The following is a 17,917-nucleotide window of genomic DNA, read 5'->3' on the forward strand; positions in this document are numbered from 1 at the left end:
CCCAGGGGCCCAGAGGAGGGCAAGCTGGCCATGAAGAAAGAGGAATAAAACCACCTGCTGCTCTTTTCCTGGATGGTGCTGGTTTTATTCTCCTCTGTGGCAAGATTGTTCTCCTCCAGGCAGCTGCCTGGGTGCTTGGATGAGAGAGAGCGCAGAGGGAGCCACCTGCCCACAGTAATCCCCATCACAGAATGGCCTTGCCCACTTTCCTGAGCAATGGGTCGCATATCACAGTGCTCAAAAGAGCCAAGGTGGCATGTCAGAGTCACTAAGTATCACTGGCCTAGATGTTATTTGCAAGGAGTTCTATGTGAGCCAATAACTAGAGATCTGAGCAAAAATATTGTAGAATGCTGGGTCACTTGGTTTTGTAGGTAGGGAAGGATTTTTTAAAAATTGCATCATGGGGAAAAGAGTCCTTTAAGTGTGTAAATCCATGTTCATAATTCCATATATCTTTTTTCTCCTTTATAGACAGACCTATATTTCATCCTGGTATCAGGTAAAACTGGAATCCCTGTGGGAGGATCAGTGAAGTACAGTGTCAATGGAAATGGAAATCTGATTGGGCCTCAGGTTCACATCACCAGCCATGGAGCAATCTACATCTTGTTTGGTTTTGGTAAGATTCCCTTTCCTTTCTAACTGATCTTTTTTTCTAAGCCATGTTGAAATAGAAAAAGGGTGAGCTTAATCCAGGATCCAATAGTATAAAAATATATAAATTATTAGTGTCAATTGGCAAAGGCTGTGAAATTCCAGATGCTGTACTTGGGAATTGACTCATTCCCACAGCCCCTTTGGAATGTGAAGTTTTAAGACCATTCAGAATCCAAACATAAAGCTTGCATGGAAGAAAACTAGTACATGAAGCTCAATGCTATTTGCTATAATGCTTGTCTCAGGGCCTTTCTGTATAACCTCTTGTTTGTGCAGTACATCCACATTTCCTTTGTAACTGGGGCAAATGTGATTCCTACAACAGTTGCACATTATTTTCTATTATACTGAATATGGTTGCATGATATCTATTTGGTTCATTATGTAGTTAGTGATAAGTAACTCATGCATTCACTCCTTCACAGAATGTTGTGAACCTTTTTGATTTTAGCTTCTTTTAATTATTATTTCTGAAGGTTATGAACTACTTAGATATACAAATCCCTCAGACTTATGCAATGATAGTCTTTCCTTTTTTTCAAACTGTGTCTCCTTAATGGAAATGCACACTAGCTAGGGTTATTTTTTTACAGGGAAAAATCACCAAAACAGCCATCAGTGCACAAGGTAAATCTCACCACTCACACTCTGCATAAGATAACCGCATCATTGTCTTGAGAACGGACACACAAGAGTATTCGACAAAGGGTGAAATGTGGTTGGATTTTTCTTTGATGTTGTGCAGGAAAGCCCCGTGTCCTGCCAGCTTGTTTTGGAGGAGTCTGGAAGACCAAATGCAAGCAGCTGGATGGCCAGCAAAGCAACCAAATTAATTGAAAAAGGCGCTGCAGAATTATTGAAACTAAAATATGATTGGGGAACATTTTAACTGATTAGGTAGAAAGGCTGTCACAGAGGCAGAGTAACTAGGATTTCCCTGCAGAAACTCTTGCACCATCACAATATCAAAGCCCTTTGCTACCTTGCATGATTTCCCCTCACCCCAGGACTGAGGGTTCCAACACAAGTCTGTAGATTAGGCAGATCATGAGAAGGAAGGCAGGAAGGGTTGCATCAATGTTTCGTTCTTGTGGCTCTATCTTATACACCCAGGGAAATGCTGACTGCCACTTTGGGGTCAGTCAGCAATTTTTCTGCAGTTAGGCAAGGGATCTTGTAGGTTTTTGCCATCTTCTGGGCATGGAACAGGGGTCACTGGGGATGTATGTGTGTGAAGAAAGTATTTGTGAAGTTCCTGCATTGTGTAGTGGGATGGACTATATGAATCTGGAGGTCCCTTTCAACTCTATGATACTATGATTCTAAGTATCCCCCCTTTTGTCTAGGTAATGTTCAAGCAGTCTCCCTGCGTGATATTTTTGCTCAAGCCAGAAACCATGATAGCTTCCCACCAGTGCTGCAGCAAGAAGAGCCAGAGTGGGAGAAGCTCAGATCCTTCAATTTGTCAGAGCTCATTGGCATTTACAGGTAGGACTCTGTCTTCTCTCTCCTGTGAAGAATTTTGATTTCCTCCTGACTTTTAGCTCTGTGGGCAATCATATGGTAGAATCTCCAGCTGGCTTTATATCTGTCAGGTCTGTTTTATATATGTAATTCTGTGCCTCAAGACACAGGAGGACTATTTAAGCAATAATCGTAGACTAGAAAACAGCAAAGGATACATGCAGAAATAAACATCCAAGGCATTTAACAGATGTAAGAAATTATAATAGGAAATATGGTAATACAAATGGAGGCAACTAAAATGTAACAGGACATACATGTTTTCTGAAGAAATCCTGAACAGACTTCAGAGATTAATTGCTCCTGGAGAAGGCTGTACAAAATGCCCTCTGACAAATGTTGTAAGTGCATTTGGGTTCACAGCGGTTTTGCCTGGGGAGGAACTCCCACATTTGTATTGAATTTTGCTTTAGCCAAAATTGTTATGCCCTCATGGAAGGAAATAAGCAAAGATTCCTGAGTGTGGCGCTTTCTTATATTCCATGGCTGAATTTGACCTGAATCTTGTCTGAAACCTTGGCCATGTAGTATAACACAAGAGCATACTTGAGGGACTCCACAGAAGTTGTGATTCAGCACTTGTCTTGTGTGGTTTCACACGGGCTGAAGACATGTTGTATTGATGAACCCTTGAATGAAATCATTTATGCACAGTCACCTCAATTTACATTCTGCATCCCCCAGTGAAGGTGTTGAGTTTCTACAGACAGTAAAGTCTCAAGATGGCAACTGCAGTGACCTCCTTATCACTACTAAGCATGGTCTGACCTTACTGCGGGGACAGGACCTGAAGCCTCACTGGACTCTGGAGCAGCAGGATATTGACAGGTCACTTTTCTTTTTCCCACTTCTTTATGCTAAGATGAACTAAGTCTGGTTCCTCTCCATGCTTATTTAACACTTTTCACATACTTCAAAAGGAAGATTATTCAAGGACATCTTCTTTGCCCAGCCATTCAGACAAGAGAATAAACCACAGGTTATAAACTGCAGTTTAATTAAATAACAGTGTGCTGTGACATCTGAACACAGGCTGGCTATCACACCATGGTTGGTTTGTGAGTATTAAAAATTAGTTCTAAATTACAGTTTGTACCTGGCTGCTAAACTGCAATTAGTGCTAACTATGGCTTACCACTTTGTGGTCTTTGTGCATCAAACTGAACATGTGCAGAGACTTCTAGAGCTGGGGATTAGGCACAAAAAACTCCTCAGAAGTGCAGCTCTTGAACTGTTTCTACAGTGGGGGCATCCTACTTTTGCCGCTCAGTCCCTCTTCATCTGCCACAGCAGCAACATTGATTTGAGATTTTTCTGAGCTGTTCCTCTCTTCAGAGAGTTCTTTGGCCATTGCTGTGGAGGAAAATGTTTTTTTTATAATTTGTGTATACTTCATAGTTATTGACTTTATCTTGTAGATAGTTGCAAGCTTCACCTTCAAACATTTCTTTGGAAAAAGGCCCTTTCTACCTCTGTAAGGTGTGGCTGTGGCTGCAGTTCCAGCTAAAGAACTTGCTTCCTTTTGCCCCTTTACAGTCTTTCTCAGCTATCCCAATCCTGAAAAAAAGAGAAGAAATGGGTTCTCTTGAACCTCCCAAGCAAAACTAAAAGCAGCAAAACAGTCAGCACCACCAGCAACTATGATTCCTGTTGTAGAAACCACCCCCAAGGTGCTGGAGCTGATCTTAGAGCCACTGCCTCTGGTCAATAGTGGAAGAGCTGAAGGGAAATCTTCCTGTCATCGATGAGACCTCTAAGCTCGAAAGATGTAAAATTAATAAAAACGTAAAGATTTTAGACTATTACAAACATTGTAGAGATAGTGAACACATTTTGGACCTTCAGCTCACATTGGTCTTCCATGCACTCTTCTCATATCTGACAAATCCATTGTGGGCTGTTCATTGTAACCAGCAGAATGCATAACACTGGCAGCACATAAAGATGTTTCTGTTTTATGTTCCACACAGTACAGATACAGACAAGACATTTTTAGCACCCAGTTTATCATGTCATCACTTGCAAGTGTTCATCCAGTGATGACTTACTGTGAAACAGTCACTTTAAACACAGTACTTTTCAGTAGAGGTGATTCACACATTTATGAGGTGGCAGATATCAGCAGAATCTACTTTATGGTATTGGTGAAGTCACTTCTTTGCATTTTTGAAGGTGTGGAGAATGTTAGGATAATTGTAGATAACACTTCTATCTGTTTAGTGCAATTTTGTCCTGCCCTTCCTTGAAGGAGCTCAGGGTGACACATGTTTCTCCCTTCTTCATTGTATCCCCACAACTGTCCTGTGAGATAGGTGAGCCTGGTTCTCTCAGATGCTAGTTTGACACTCTAACCATATATAAGAACCATATATAAGACACTCTAACTATAAGAAGTGCAAAGAGTCACAAAACATAGTAATGAACACCAGCACAGAATTTTCCCTCGTGGTGTATAGCTGAATTTTAGAGTATTACACACCATTTTCTTTCTTCTTCCCATGGCTCATCATGTATACTTGGTGAATGAGCAGTCTGATCTGTTTTGGAAGAGCCTGGATTTATAGGAATGCAGAAAGGTTCCAGGAAAAGGGAAGGATACCTTGTTCCTTTAGGATGACTCCCCTGTCTCTCCTTTCTCCTGACTGATGCTTTCTGAACGTTTGCAGCCAGCCTTCCCCTGGCTACTTCAATGATGATCTAACCCTGGACTTCATGCTTCAGGCACAGAGTGGAAACAGCATAATGAAAAAGGTTGGTTTAACAATTTTCTTTGCACATTATGTGAAATCAATTGGTCCCTGTATCAGAAAGCAAAAGCTGTATTTGCAGGAAATATAAGCATGTTTCTGAGCAATGACCAAAGGAAATTGACTAAAAGATATTTTGCACAATACAGAGAATTCAACACATATTTTGGAATGATCTGTTCTGTGGGAAAAGCTCCCTATATACAAAAAACTGGTACATCAGAGATAGGAGTGATTGAGTAGAGCCTTCTGTCTGCTATTTTGCCACCTGAAGAAAGGCATTTGGAGTTTTCCTTCTCATTCTGTGTAGTGCAATGAATGGCTCTAAGTGTGAAGAACTACCACTCTGATGCTCCCCTCCTATATAGCCCTGACATTAATTCGTCAGAGGCAAGTGAATATGGATCATTTATTTTTGACCTTTACCTGCCCATAGTCTTTTTCCTTGTGTTTCTTACTCCAGGTCCTCTGTTTCAGGTACTGGTGGTGGATGGTAAATCAGGCCTTCCAGTCTGGAGCTATGAACTGCTGTGCCACATGAAAAAATCAGATGTGCTGTCAGTGATGACTCTGGATAGAAAATCCATATTTCTCTTCTGGGCTAATGAGAAGCAGCCCCTCTTAAAGAGCTTGGTATGTAAGAGTCCAGTCCCTATGTAAGAAGGCTTTGTTCAGTTTCTAAATAGCAAAGGAGCCGTGGCTCAAACGTGCCTGAATTCCATGCCATTTGCCTTGGAAGCTGGAAAGTGAAAGGCACATGCTCAAATATACATGATGTGGAAAACAGATTTGTGGCATGAATCAAACTCCAGCATTGTCTGTCTGTTTTTGCTTCTATCTTACAAAGTTTTTACAGTCTGCTTGTTTCACTGGTCTTTATTGGAAGCTGCTATATTATAGCTATCTGGATTTTATTTATATTCTGTTTGACTCATTGTATATGTAAAACTTTTAAATAATAATCATGCCTACTAGTTAAGTGGAATAGTTTCAAAGCTTTGCTGCCCTAGAAGAAGAGACACAAGTATCTGTTTTTTTGAAAGCACTCTACACTTTGATATTATGTAAAAGCTACATTTAAAGCAATGATGGCATCTGAGCTTTTGATTTTTTTTTGTTCTGCCCTGAAACACAAGTAGGGAGAATCAGTTATGATCCTTTTTTTATCTGTGCCACACTTAACACTATGAGAGTGTTATCTAGTGGTAACACATTATCATTGCCATGCTTTTCATGAGACTGCAAGATAGCTGAGAGAGCTCTACAACATAAAGTGATTCTATCCCCTGTCCCCCCTCTGATTCTGGTTTTTATTCCTATTTTAAAAATCCAGTGCATGATGAGAATGAATAAAATGATATTTTATTTCAGGTCAAAATTAGGAAACCCTCATAGGATGCAATGCATTTGTATTAAATCCCATGAACTGTGTAGTAAACAGATAATTTATGACTTTTTAAAAAAATAGGAACCCAGCCCAAGAGTTCATCATCTTTATCTCCTTCATCCTGCTTTCCCTACTGTCCTCTTGGATCTTAGCAATACAACTGGTACAGTGACTGCTTCATCTAGTAAGTATATATGTGTGTGCTTGTGTCTATGAAACTAAAAGCAAGGAAACCTGAATAGAGGCTCAGATTCTTCCCAGTTTGTGCTGTGCAATCAGTGATTCTGTTCCCTTGCTTCACATTTTTTCCCCAAGTAGTTGAGAGGGTTTAAATCTTTTGGTTAAATAATTGCCTTTCCTCTTGAGCATAGTGCCTGGTTGATGACAATTCAGCACAATCCAAAGAGACAAGAGGATCGCAAAATTTGTTACCTCTTTCTAAAAGCAGCAGACAGTTCTACAATGAGTGTACTAAAGTGTACTAAAGGGGTAACAGTTGGCCACAGTGTAATAGCTTGCTGAGCAGTTCTAGGACCAGGAGAAGTTACAGTGGTGTGCAAAGGGACTTATGCAGCACTAATACAAGTAGGGTTGTTTCTCAACTGCTTTGGGCAGCACAGTGAGGAAAGAGAGCTAATATGCCACTCACTTGCTCCCAGGTAGCAGCTGTGCTAGAGGAGTTGACAGGTGTGGTTTGCAGCTGTTATTGCTTACTGCTGGTAGCCAGATTCTTGGAAGATTCCTGGGGCACTTGGGTTGATGAATGTGGCTTATACCCACTGTTACCTTCTGGAGCTGTGCCACCTCTGGCCAGATCCAGGACAAGCTCCTGGAGTACTGGCAGCACTCCTGGGGTACAGCTTTCTCCTAGCCTCCACTGGTGTGTGAGATGTCAGTGGGGGTAGCTTACACCATCCTGCACCTGGGCCCCCACAAGCCAGATTGGAGCTGAGCCCTGGGACACTACTGGAATTGCTGGGGTTCAGCTTTTTTTCCATTTGAGGAGGTGACAGGCAGCATAACTGCTTGGGGAAGCAACACCCCCCCCCCCAAAAAAGCTCCTTAAACTAGCCCCAAATACGTATGCTCCTGCCTGTGAAATAAGGATAAGTGACTCTAGAAGTGGGGCCTTCTTGATTCAGGTGCCTAAGGATGGTGGAAGACAGAAGGGCCTGGTGTGACTTGGTCCATGGGGTCACAATGAGTCAGAATTGACTGTGCGACTGAACAACAACAAAATGGGCATAGGAGAAGATAGTCCACTGATGAATCTTGGGGTTCTAAGGCCCAGGCTAGACATGACAGTGGCAGATTAGATCTCTCTTTTAAAAAATGAAGAGCGGCATAGCACCCTCTGTGTTTTCCTTCTAGGGCAAACAGGTAAGAGCCTTCTGGGACCCATTTTCAGCAGCAAGTTCTGGTAGGAATGAGGTGAAATCCACAAACAAAAGAACAGTGTCTGTGTAACACTTTTTATTGGACCAGCCAAATTAGCACAAAGCTCTGTGCAAGCTTTTGAGCTCACTAGATCTTTTCATCTGGCATGATGTTAAAAAATCAAAAAAGATGAAAGGGTAGCAAGCAGAATCCTCAGGCCATGAACTTAAGGTCTGATCTTACCAACATCCTCCATGAGATACAATTAACTTCTTTACTTTGTTGCTGTGTGCAGACTAATAGCATGGTCTCTGAAAGTCTGCATTCACCTGTGAAGAGAAGAAGCTTCCAAGTCTGCTTGGCATGGGATGCTGCTTTATCTGTAGTTTCTCACTGCAGGTTTCCAGTAAAGCAACTGTGTAGCTTTGGTCTGGTAGATTTTGGGCTTCTGTAGCTGTGTCTTTCTAGATAGCTTATGTAATTATGGGAACATCTATTGTGCCATTGCTATTTACAGAACTGCCAGAATTATTATTATTAAGATTGAGGTTTCAAAATCATAAGCTTTTAATCTTTATATTTTATTATTGCTATTGTTTTTTTCTACTTGTGTGTTACAGCAATCACCAGAGTCAGAAATGCCATTGGTGGTTCAGCTTTCGCATCAGCAGAAATATTTGTATTCAGTGCAGTGTTTCAGACTGGCTGGACACCAAGTAAATTTTATCTGTAACTATGTGCTGAGATCCTATACATTGAAAAATAGTCAATAGAAATTAACCTGATTGTCAGATTTTATTGGGATGTGATGAATTACTGAGTCTTCATTAGTATCTTCTTTTCTGTTGTCATCTGCCAGTTGGAATCAATGATCTTCAAAAGGATGCATTTTATATTACTGTGACAACAAGCCCCACCTCTGAACACCAGCCAGGGTTTCTGTCTGTCAGCAAACTCCGTCTGAGGTGGGCCCTGATGACTCAAAGCCGAGTGGTACCCCTGCAGGAGGCCAAGCTCAGAGTCAGCCAAGGGGAGCTGAGGCGCTTGCTTTCCAGGATCAAATTTACTGATTTTACTCACAAGGTAAGATCTTTAAAGAACTGTAGTAAAGATATGCAGACCAAGAGTAGAATGGGCATTGCCACCCTTTTGGAGAGAAAGCACTGGAATTTCTGGGCTTGAAGATCTGGTAAATTACAGAACAGATTCTGAGAGAATACTCAGAAGCATGGGGGAATGGTAGAAAGATAGATCCTCTGCTTTGACCCTGGAAAGATGGCCGTCCAGATTTTCTCTGGCTACTTTATAGGGCTTTTTTGCACTCCACGTTTAAAAAAAAAAACATGTGAGTCCCACAGTGGATTCCTGTGCCATGTTTTTGTTTGTTTTTTGATAAGTGAATAGTCCATGAGACGCAGACCAGATGCTGTTCACAGAGTCATCAAAGGAAAAATCTTGGGTTTTGGCCATTAATCACAGAGCATTTTTTGTTTATTAAGGTTACTGGAATGAGTTGCTGGAGATACTTGGTTCCTGAAAAGGGGATAAGGTACAAATAAGTTCTCCCAAATGGGATTATGGCTTCTGTACCTTCATGTAAACTGCAGATAGATTGACTTTTCAGACATAGCCAGTTCTAATAATCAGCAAAGTCAGGCAAATGCTGAAGCCTAGACTTGGCTTTTCAGCATGGAATTTTTTTCATAGGTTGCGGCCCCAGACTGCTTCAGTTTATCCCCTGATTTCTGAATGCATTTTTGTGTCTTTAGTCCTCCCCCCCCCCCCCCCCCGGGTCTCTTGAGACCACTCTTATCCAAATTAGGGGGTATGCAAAAAAAAAAAAAAATCGGAATTAATCGGATTCGGAAATATATGGGGCCAAAATACCGTATTTTTCTGGTATATTTCTGAATTCAGAATACCGTATATTTCCGAATACCAGTATTCAGAATAGCCGTATATACTGGAGATATATGGCTATTTCCGAATATACGGAAATCAATGGCAAAATAGGGTGTATTAGAAGCCGCCTGGAGGGGAGGGGATTTGAGGGAGAACCCCCAAATTTATAGGAGACCTGCAGGGGACTCTCCCCTACGAACCTGCCAAGTTCCCAAAAGATTGGGCCAGGGGTTCCTATCCTACCATTATACCCTATGGGCCATCGAACTCAATGGCAACATAGGGCATAATCAGAGGCTACTGGGGGGCAGGGGGTTTGAGTTTGAGCCCCTGAAACTGCATGGAACCTGCAGGGGACTCTCCCCTACAAAACCCCCAAGTCCCAAAAAGATTGGGCCAGGGGGTCCCTGTCTTTGGGCTCCCCAAAAGGCCCATTGCCACCAATGCTGGGGAAAGCCCAATTATAGCCACTTCCCCCAATTATCGTGGAAAAAGTGGCTCTGGGGAGCCAGGAATTTTGAGGAGAGCCCCCCACACTGCTGTGCAGCTTCAGGGCACTGTCCCACACAAAACCCACAAGGCCAAAAAAAAAATTGGACCAGGGGGTCTAATTCTTGGGGCACCCAAAGCCAAACCTTACTTCACATCAGAGAATCTCTATAGGACCTAAATGCACTACATCCATCTATCTACTCTATGAACCCTGCTGGCCTGGAACCAATATAAACCCAGTTGCCAACTTCACTGCCACACAAAACACAATCTGCTCAAGGTAGACCTGGCTGCAGCAAACCCAGATGCCAGCTCTCCAGCCCTGCCCCAAACAATGCAGGGAGAGCTGGCCAAGCACAACAAGCATGCTGATTCTGGGTCTCTCACCCAGATGCTAGCTTCCCTGCCACAGAACATGCAATCTACAGATGCCAGCTCTCCAGCCCTGCCCCAAACAACACAACTCTCAAACAAGAGAAGCAGTGGACCACACCTAGCTCTATATTATTCTGTATCTGACATAAAGCAAGAATCATTAAGACATACCTTGATGGATGGTTGGCTGGTCCAGGCTCTTTTGCATTACCCAAGGTGCACCACGAGGAGGCAAGCCAGAGTTGCACCCCAAATGAGAAAGTTCACTGGGAGGGCCTCAGATTGTGTGAGAGGAAGGGAACCATTCCTTCTCTCTCAGCTCAGCAGCAACACACCAGCTATCACTGTCCCATTAGAGGGGCCTCAGCACTCGTATGGCTGCTGGCTGCCTGTCATCATCACTGGCATCTCCCTCTTCCTTCTTCCTGCCCCTGAAAAAAAAACTGGGTTATCCTGGCTGGGCCTGTACGTGCTGTCAGTCACAGTGGGGGCTGCAATGGCCCTTTCAGTATTATTAGGCATGTGTGGGTGGGAACTGTGGAAATTTGGATTGCTTTGCAGATTTAAATCAGCATTCACTTTTGGTTTGGGGATGGATGAGGGGTGGGGGGGTGCACTGCCAATCAATTTGTGAGTGAGTTTTTGGGCTGTCTTTGGACTCTAGTCTATATGTTTAGTGGGAGAGTGTTTTACAACCACCTTCCAAGCGCGGACCAAGAGAGGATGCAGACACAAGTAGGTGCTCACTTCATTCACTCTCAAAGTCTATGCTTGGGGAGCCAAACAGAGGCAAGTTGACCTTCAGGAAGACCAACTGCTTAACTGTCCAGGGTTGCAGGTGATTGCGATGTGGGCAGACAATGTCGCCCATATGTGAAAAGACGCGCTTGCTCTGCACGCTCGTCGGTGGGCATGAGAGGAACGCCTTGGCCATGGAGGAGAGGGCCGGCCAGACCACCTTCTTTGCAACCCAGTAGTCCAGAGTTTTCTGTGACTCATTGGGCTTCGAAAGATAGTCCCTCACCATTGCAGCACCTGCCTCCGCTCTCAGGGGCCTACCGCTCCCAGAGGGGCCAACGAGCCGCCCTTCTTGGCGTGAGTCTGGTGGGAAACACTGTCTAGCCGGCGAGGTTGGGGATGAACAGCAGTGGAAGTGGCAGATGAGCTGCTTCCACCCCCTCCTCCTCAGCTACCAGCACTGGGCCCACCCTGACTCTGCAGCACTCGACCTCCCCCTCCCCTCCACCCCTCTAGTCTTCTCCTTGGCCTTGCCCCCAGGGCCCCTCTTCTGCTCCCTGTCACTCATTTCACCCTTGGCCAGTCTCACACAACCTTACTGAAAGTGAGTTTTTTTACAAACCTAGCTCACTACGCTGTACCCTGAACCTGCAGGTTCCCTGACTTCTTTTTTAAAAACCCTCCCAACAAAAGTTGTTTGTTTTTTTGGTCCCTAACCTGTCCTTCTTTGGCTTGGGGTAGTAGTCTGGTAAAATTTAGGAGACTAGGTGATCCTGCCTCTACCTGGCTACAGTTTTTAAAAGGCTACTTTGAGGTGAAGGCAATCCTTGTTATCCTCCTAGTTAAACTTTTCCTATCTAGATCCTGGGGCAAACCGGATTTCCTTGCAAACTAGAAATCAGGTGACCCCTATAACTAGAGAGAAGCTGTGGTTTACCCTATGGAAATCTAAGGATGCATCGGCTTTCAGTGGCTGATATTAGGAGATATTTGGCCGCCAAATTTTTAAGACCTGAATCCCTCCGAATCCGAATTTTCCTGAATTTATTTTTGCATACCCCTATTAACAGTTTCTCTGAATCCTGCTTTCATTTTTTTAAAAGTAATCTCTTTCTCCCCTTCCCTCATGGAAATACAGGGAAAAGGCGTATAAGGAAAAAGCTGCAAAGCCTATTGTTACTATGACTAGTTATATCAATATTATAGTACCGTTTTTTAAAAAAATGGGAAGTGCTGTGATGCCACTGATGCCACCACCACCAATGATAACAGCACTCTGCATTGAAAATTCTCATTATTACAGGGGGGGGGGGAACTGATTCCATATGTGTGAAAATGCAGAGGGAGGGCAGACATGTGGATGAACCATGTCTAAACCAATCCCTGTGCTTGTGGATCAACTGCCAAGAAAATCAGTAAATTGAGCATGTGGATCCTGGGGCAAACCGGAAGACTTGCCACTTGTCCCACAGTCTTTTTGGTTCTGGGGGACTCCGGGCATAGGTCAGCTTGCATGAGGATTGGCCACTGCTTCTGAACAGCCTGGCCCTACATTTTTGAATTTATATCCCACTTTTTTCCCCAATGGGCCCCAAAAGCAGCTTAGAACATAGTTCTTCCCTTCATCTTCTCACAACAACAATCCTGTGAAGTAGGTTAAGTGAGGGGTTGTGATGTCTTCAAGGTCTCCCAGTGCACTTCTATGATAGAGTGGGGATTTGAATCCAGGTGTCCCAGGATGCTAGTTCAACACCGTTTCTGTCATACCACATCAGCTCTTCAGCCTTGTGCAAAGTGAAAGTACCTCCAGGGTTACCTACATTGCATGCTGAGTAGACCTAGTGAGGTTGTGCCTTACAGGAAATGAGATCCTCCTCCTTTCTTGCTTGAAGACTGTCAAACACCTTTGCAGCCCTGGTGCGCCTGACTGACTCTCTCTCTCCTCTCCCCTCCCCTGCCCAGTTCTAGGCCTTTGACTCTTCAGATTTTCTGAGCAATGGGATAAAAATGTGGTCCTCCAATATCAGCAGGCCAAGGTGATGAACCAGACTCCACAATACATTCTGTAAGTGAAGAATGGAGACTGAAAAAAAATCCAGCTGCTATCACCCTTCTGGAGAGGTTGCACTGGTGATCCTCAGGCATTCGTATTTGAAGGAACAGTGCTGGACCATTCATTGCTACTCCCTGCCTGCATGTTTCCTTCCAGATAGACTGGATATTTATGCAGAGTGTGTACATTATATATAGATATAGATATATATTTATTTAGTGTTTCAAGAAGCTCCTATTTGTATCTGAGATGCATTATGATGTTCTCTGCTTTTTGACCCATGTGCAGTTATTTTCACTCAATGGGTTCCTTCAGCTTTTCTACCTCTTTTGTATTAGGATCACTGATGTATCCCATTTGGTTCTTCCTCCTGTCTGTCCCTTCATCTATCCTGGCCTCTTGACCAAAGCTGAATTGCATCGTGTTGAACTATTCTGTATTCTCCTACATTCATCTGGCAAGTGGCTACATTTGGTGCTGTCTCCCATTCATAGATCTGACTCTTTTTTTTTTTGCCAGTCACAAGGATTTACTGTGATTTTCTATAACCACATGATAACAAAATCATCAGTGCAATGGAAAGTATATTGTCTGGGACAATTTCTGCCTGAAAAACTCCAGTGCCTGATGGCCTGTTGCCAGTTGCAGACAGACACAGAATTTAAGACTGGGCCAGTAGTGCATTTTCCTTGGTGTACCCAGTTACAATATTGATCTTTAGAAGCAAAGGTTGGCTAGATGATACAGAGCATCGAGGAGGGGCACACCTTTGAATAAAGGAAAGACTTCCAACTTGAAGAAGGAGTTAGGTCCCCAGTTTAACTGAACCTATGGGATACTTGGAATTTTTAGAAGTGGGAACCACCACAAAATGGCTGCAATTGAGACCAGGACCAGTCACAAAATGGCTGCCATGAGGTATTGGGGCCTGTAAAAAAAATCTTAGGCGGTTACAAGCCAAACGTCCTCCTACAGTAGACCCAGCTGTTTCTAAATGAATACTGCTTGCAGATGCAAAGCTGGGTTGTTTTGAAACCCCTGCTCCAGTGAGATGGAGGAACGCCCAGGACTGGCTTTTGGCTTTGGGGAAGAAGGAAACCCACCCAGTGCTGGGGACCTGAAGCCAAGGTGTGCCATATGTTAATTACTGTTTTAGGATATTAGGCCTCATACATACAGCTATTTTTAACAAAAGTCGTAGCCTTGATGTTAACTTCTGTCAACAGCATGTAAATGGCCAATCCCCACAATAATTACTAGTAATTATTAGAATTTATAACTGTTGTGATTGAAGGGAGAGTAGAATAATTGCCAAAGGTACTCAAAGGAATAGCAAAATATAGTCTCTTTACCATTCAGGTTATCTCAGTCCCTCGTATTAGTTGACTGTGTATGACAAACAGTGCAATCCCAAGCAGCATTACACCCTTCTAAGTTCTAAGCTCCATGGCGCAGAGTGGTAAGCTGCAGTATTGCATTCCAAGCTCTGCTCACGACCTGAGTTCGATTCCGGTGGAAGCTGGGTTCAGGTAGCCAGCTCAAGGTTGACTCAGCCTTCCATCCTTCCAAGGTTGGTAAAAGGAGTACCCAGCTTGCTGGGGGGGAGCAGGAAGTGTAGATGACTGGGGAAGGCAATGGCAAACCATCCCGTAAAACAGGAGGGGAACCTTTTTTTTCTGCCAAGGGCAATATGGATATTTATGACATCATTTGTGGGCCATAAAAAATTATCAACTCAAAAAACAGTGCTCCGCCAAGGGAGAACAATTCAGACCGGCAAAATAAATACAAATAATTGTTTTTCTATTTGAAGTCATGTGGGGAGAGCCTAATCTGGCACATGCACACACACAGCCCGCTGCCCTAGGCAAATACATAGGTCCAGGGTTTTTTTTTGTAGAAAAAGCCCAGTAGGAACTCAGTAGCATATTAGACCACATCCCCTAATATTAGCATATTAGGCTACACCATCTGGGATAATCAAGTGCAAACTGAACTGAACTTTTCCAGGCCCTGCAGCAATTCTGGCCGACCAGCCAGGCCCCAGGGAGGCTGCTGCACAGTACATCTGGGCCCTGTGATCCCTGCCTGGCCCTGGGGAGGCTGCTGCACAGCATGACTGGGCCCCATGATCCTTGCTGGCCAGCCAGGCCCCAGAGAGGCTACCACATGGCTTGGTTCAGCCCAGCAATCCCCAAGGGCCACACCAAGTGACCTCGAGGGCTGCATACGGCCCTCGGGACAGAGGTTACCCACCCCTGCCATAAAAAGTCTGCCATGAAAACATCGTGATGCAATGTCACCCCAGAGTTGGAAACGACTGGTGATTGCGCAGGGGACTACCTTTACCTTTTTTAAAAAGTTCATTGAATCCAATGGATCCAGAAGAGCATAATTCTGGTTAGGATTGTACTGTAATTCTGGCTCCTTACTAGTGGTATTTGGCATGTACAGCTGATAGTTTTGAAGAAAGTCACTTTCTGTGCTCAGCCTAATAATGAATCTGCTCATTTGAATGTGGTAACATGTTTGTGTGTCCTCTGCAGTATTTCTGTAAAAACCTGTGGTTGATCCACAGATCTCTGCCTCTCTTTTTAGGGTAACCTGGGTTTTTTTGTAACTGTTCAGTGCCATTCCCCCCCCACCTCCCCTTTCCAGTTTGTTAGGAGTGAAATTGACTAGATTAGAAATGCAGTCTAGTCTAGTAAATGTCATCCTTCCATGGGAATATGAAAAGTCCCTGCAATCAGGTAGAATAAAATGAACAAATTCTCCTGCTTCCCATTGCTGCGGTAATGCTTTCCTGTCTTCCATTGTTCTCTTACAAGCTTTGATGCTGGATCAGGGCTAATAACCATGGTAACAGTAAAAAGAACAGTCATTCCTGTTGTTCTGCAGAAATATCTATACACAGCCATTCTTGTAAATGTCTCTCCATCATTATCTTTTATCATGAATATGGCAGGAGTGGCCGTGGCCCTTTCCTGTTAATTCCTGAGCCTTTGAAGAGTGTTTATATGTCGGATGTGAGTTTATGTAAATAGGTTTGTAAATACTAGCACAGCCCATAGCAAGAGCACTGGGGCCATTCCCTAGACCTGTGTTTATAAATAAGGGCAAAAACTAGAGACATGGGGACAGCTTCCAGAGTTTCCTCCTCTCTGATGCCGTCCTAAATGCTAAAATGGGCAACCTTCTGAGGAGTTAGTGCATATTCTGCCTTTAACTCCTAGACTTGATTTGTGTTGTTTGGTGATGCTGGGCCCTCCATAATGTGAATTCCTTATCCACACCCTGTCTGCACTTTAAATAAAGATCTTGTCTGTACATTGTTTGAACTGTGACCTGTAATGGAACAAATAAATATCATGTATAGCATCTCTCTAGTATGTGACTTGTTTGTCCCAGCTTTTGAGCAAAGCAGAGGTGGACCTAGTAGGGTTGCCAACCTCCAGGTAGGGGCTGCCGATCTCCCAGTATTATAACATCTCTGAATAACAAAGATAAGCTCCCCTGCTTTGGAGGGTGGATTGTATGGCATCACATGCCTGCTGAGCTCCTGCTCCTCCTCCCCAAAACCTACCCTCCCTAGGCTCCACCCCCAAATCTCCCAGTATTTCCTCAGTGGGAGTTGGCAGCCCTAGGAAGCTGGGAAAGAATAAATAGTACATCTGATGTCTCCAACTCAGTCACTCTTTAGAATGGAAAGTAGTCCTAAACGAGAAAAGTGTTGTTGTTTTTCTAAAGAGGAAAAGTGGAAAAGGTGGCAACTAGGTGCTCATTTGGGGGGGGGAGGGGTTGCAAGTTTTTGTAGCGCTTCAGAACATTAGTTCAAGGGGTCAAGTAGTGGCTCTTTAGGGACTTTTAAAAAATCACTGGGCAGTCCAAACACAGAATTCCAATGCATATCTGGTTTGGCACTCAGAGAGAGAAACTGGGCATCATTGATCACAGGCTGGATATTCTTACAATGAGGTTAGATGCATGAAAATGAGAGGCAGCACAAAGGAATGCGAATGCCGTCTTTCTGTTTTTATTCTGTTCTTCCCCATCACCTGGATAGCCCAGGCTATCCTGATCTCATCAGATCGTGGCAGCTAAGCAGAGTTGACCCTGACTAGTATGACCCTGACTATACCAGGGGCGTGACTCAGAAGCAGACAATAGCAAACCACCTCTGAATGCCTCTTGCCTTAAAACCCTATAAGGTTGCCATAAGTCAGCTTTGACTTGATAGCAAAAACCAACAAAACAACTTACTCCAAGGAGCTGAGGGCTGTGTTCCTTGATGTCCCCTCCTTCATTTTGATCTCACAATATCCTGTAAGGTAGGTTAGGGTGAGAGAGTGACTGACACAAGGGCAGCCAATGAGCTTCCCAGCTGAGTAGATGTATGATCCTAGCTTTCTAAGGGCCTAGACTAGCAGCCTTGCTGTTATACCACACACCTTCTTGCTACTTCCATATGGCCACCAAATTGCTGCTATTTTGGAACACCCAGTCATCCTTCTCCCATCCTTATGAATCCACTTGACCATTATCCACTTGAACAACAATCTTCAAAGGCCTGCTTCAGGTGCCTCAGCCTTATGAGACTGAACAGGTGGCAACCTGGGAGAGAACCTTCTCAGTCATGGCACCGAAGATCTGGATCTGTTCTCA

General features: G+C 43.8%; 1 protein-coding gene across 1 annotated transcript in view; it reads left to right on the top strand.

The window, feature by feature from the left end:
- Window positions 1–13,421, top strand: part of FAM234B (family with sequence similarity 234 member B) — a 55,143-nt gene extending 41,722 nt beyond the window's left edge. Inside the window, exons 6-13 of the mRNA XM_060245303.1 lie at window positions 475–622; window positions 2,007–2,148; window positions 2,869–3,012; window positions 4,851–4,935; window positions 5,409–5,564; window positions 6,400–6,502; window positions 8,555–8,778; window positions 13,165–13,421. Coding sequence (XP_060101286.1) covers window positions 475–622; window positions 2,007–2,148; window positions 2,869–3,012; window positions 4,851–4,935; window positions 5,409–5,564; window positions 6,400–6,502; window positions 8,555–8,778; window positions 13,165–13,170 — 1,008 coding nt within the window. The 3' untranslated portion in view covers window positions 13,171–13,421. The remainder of the gene's footprint in view (window positions 1–474; window positions 623–2,006; window positions 2,149–2,868; window positions 3,013–4,850; window positions 4,936–5,408; window positions 5,565–6,399; window positions 6,503–8,554; window positions 8,779–13,164) is intronic.
- Window positions 13,422–17,917: the final 4,496 nt, after the last annotated feature.

Source organism: Heteronotia binoei, chromosome 8 (assembly GCF_032191835.1).
Source record: "Heteronotia binoei isolate CCM8104 ecotype False Entrance Well chromosome 8, APGP_CSIRO_Hbin_v1, whole genome shotgun sequence".
Lineage (NCBI taxonomy): Eukaryota > Metazoa > Chordata > Lepidosauria > Squamata > Gekkonidae > Heteronotia > Heteronotia binoei.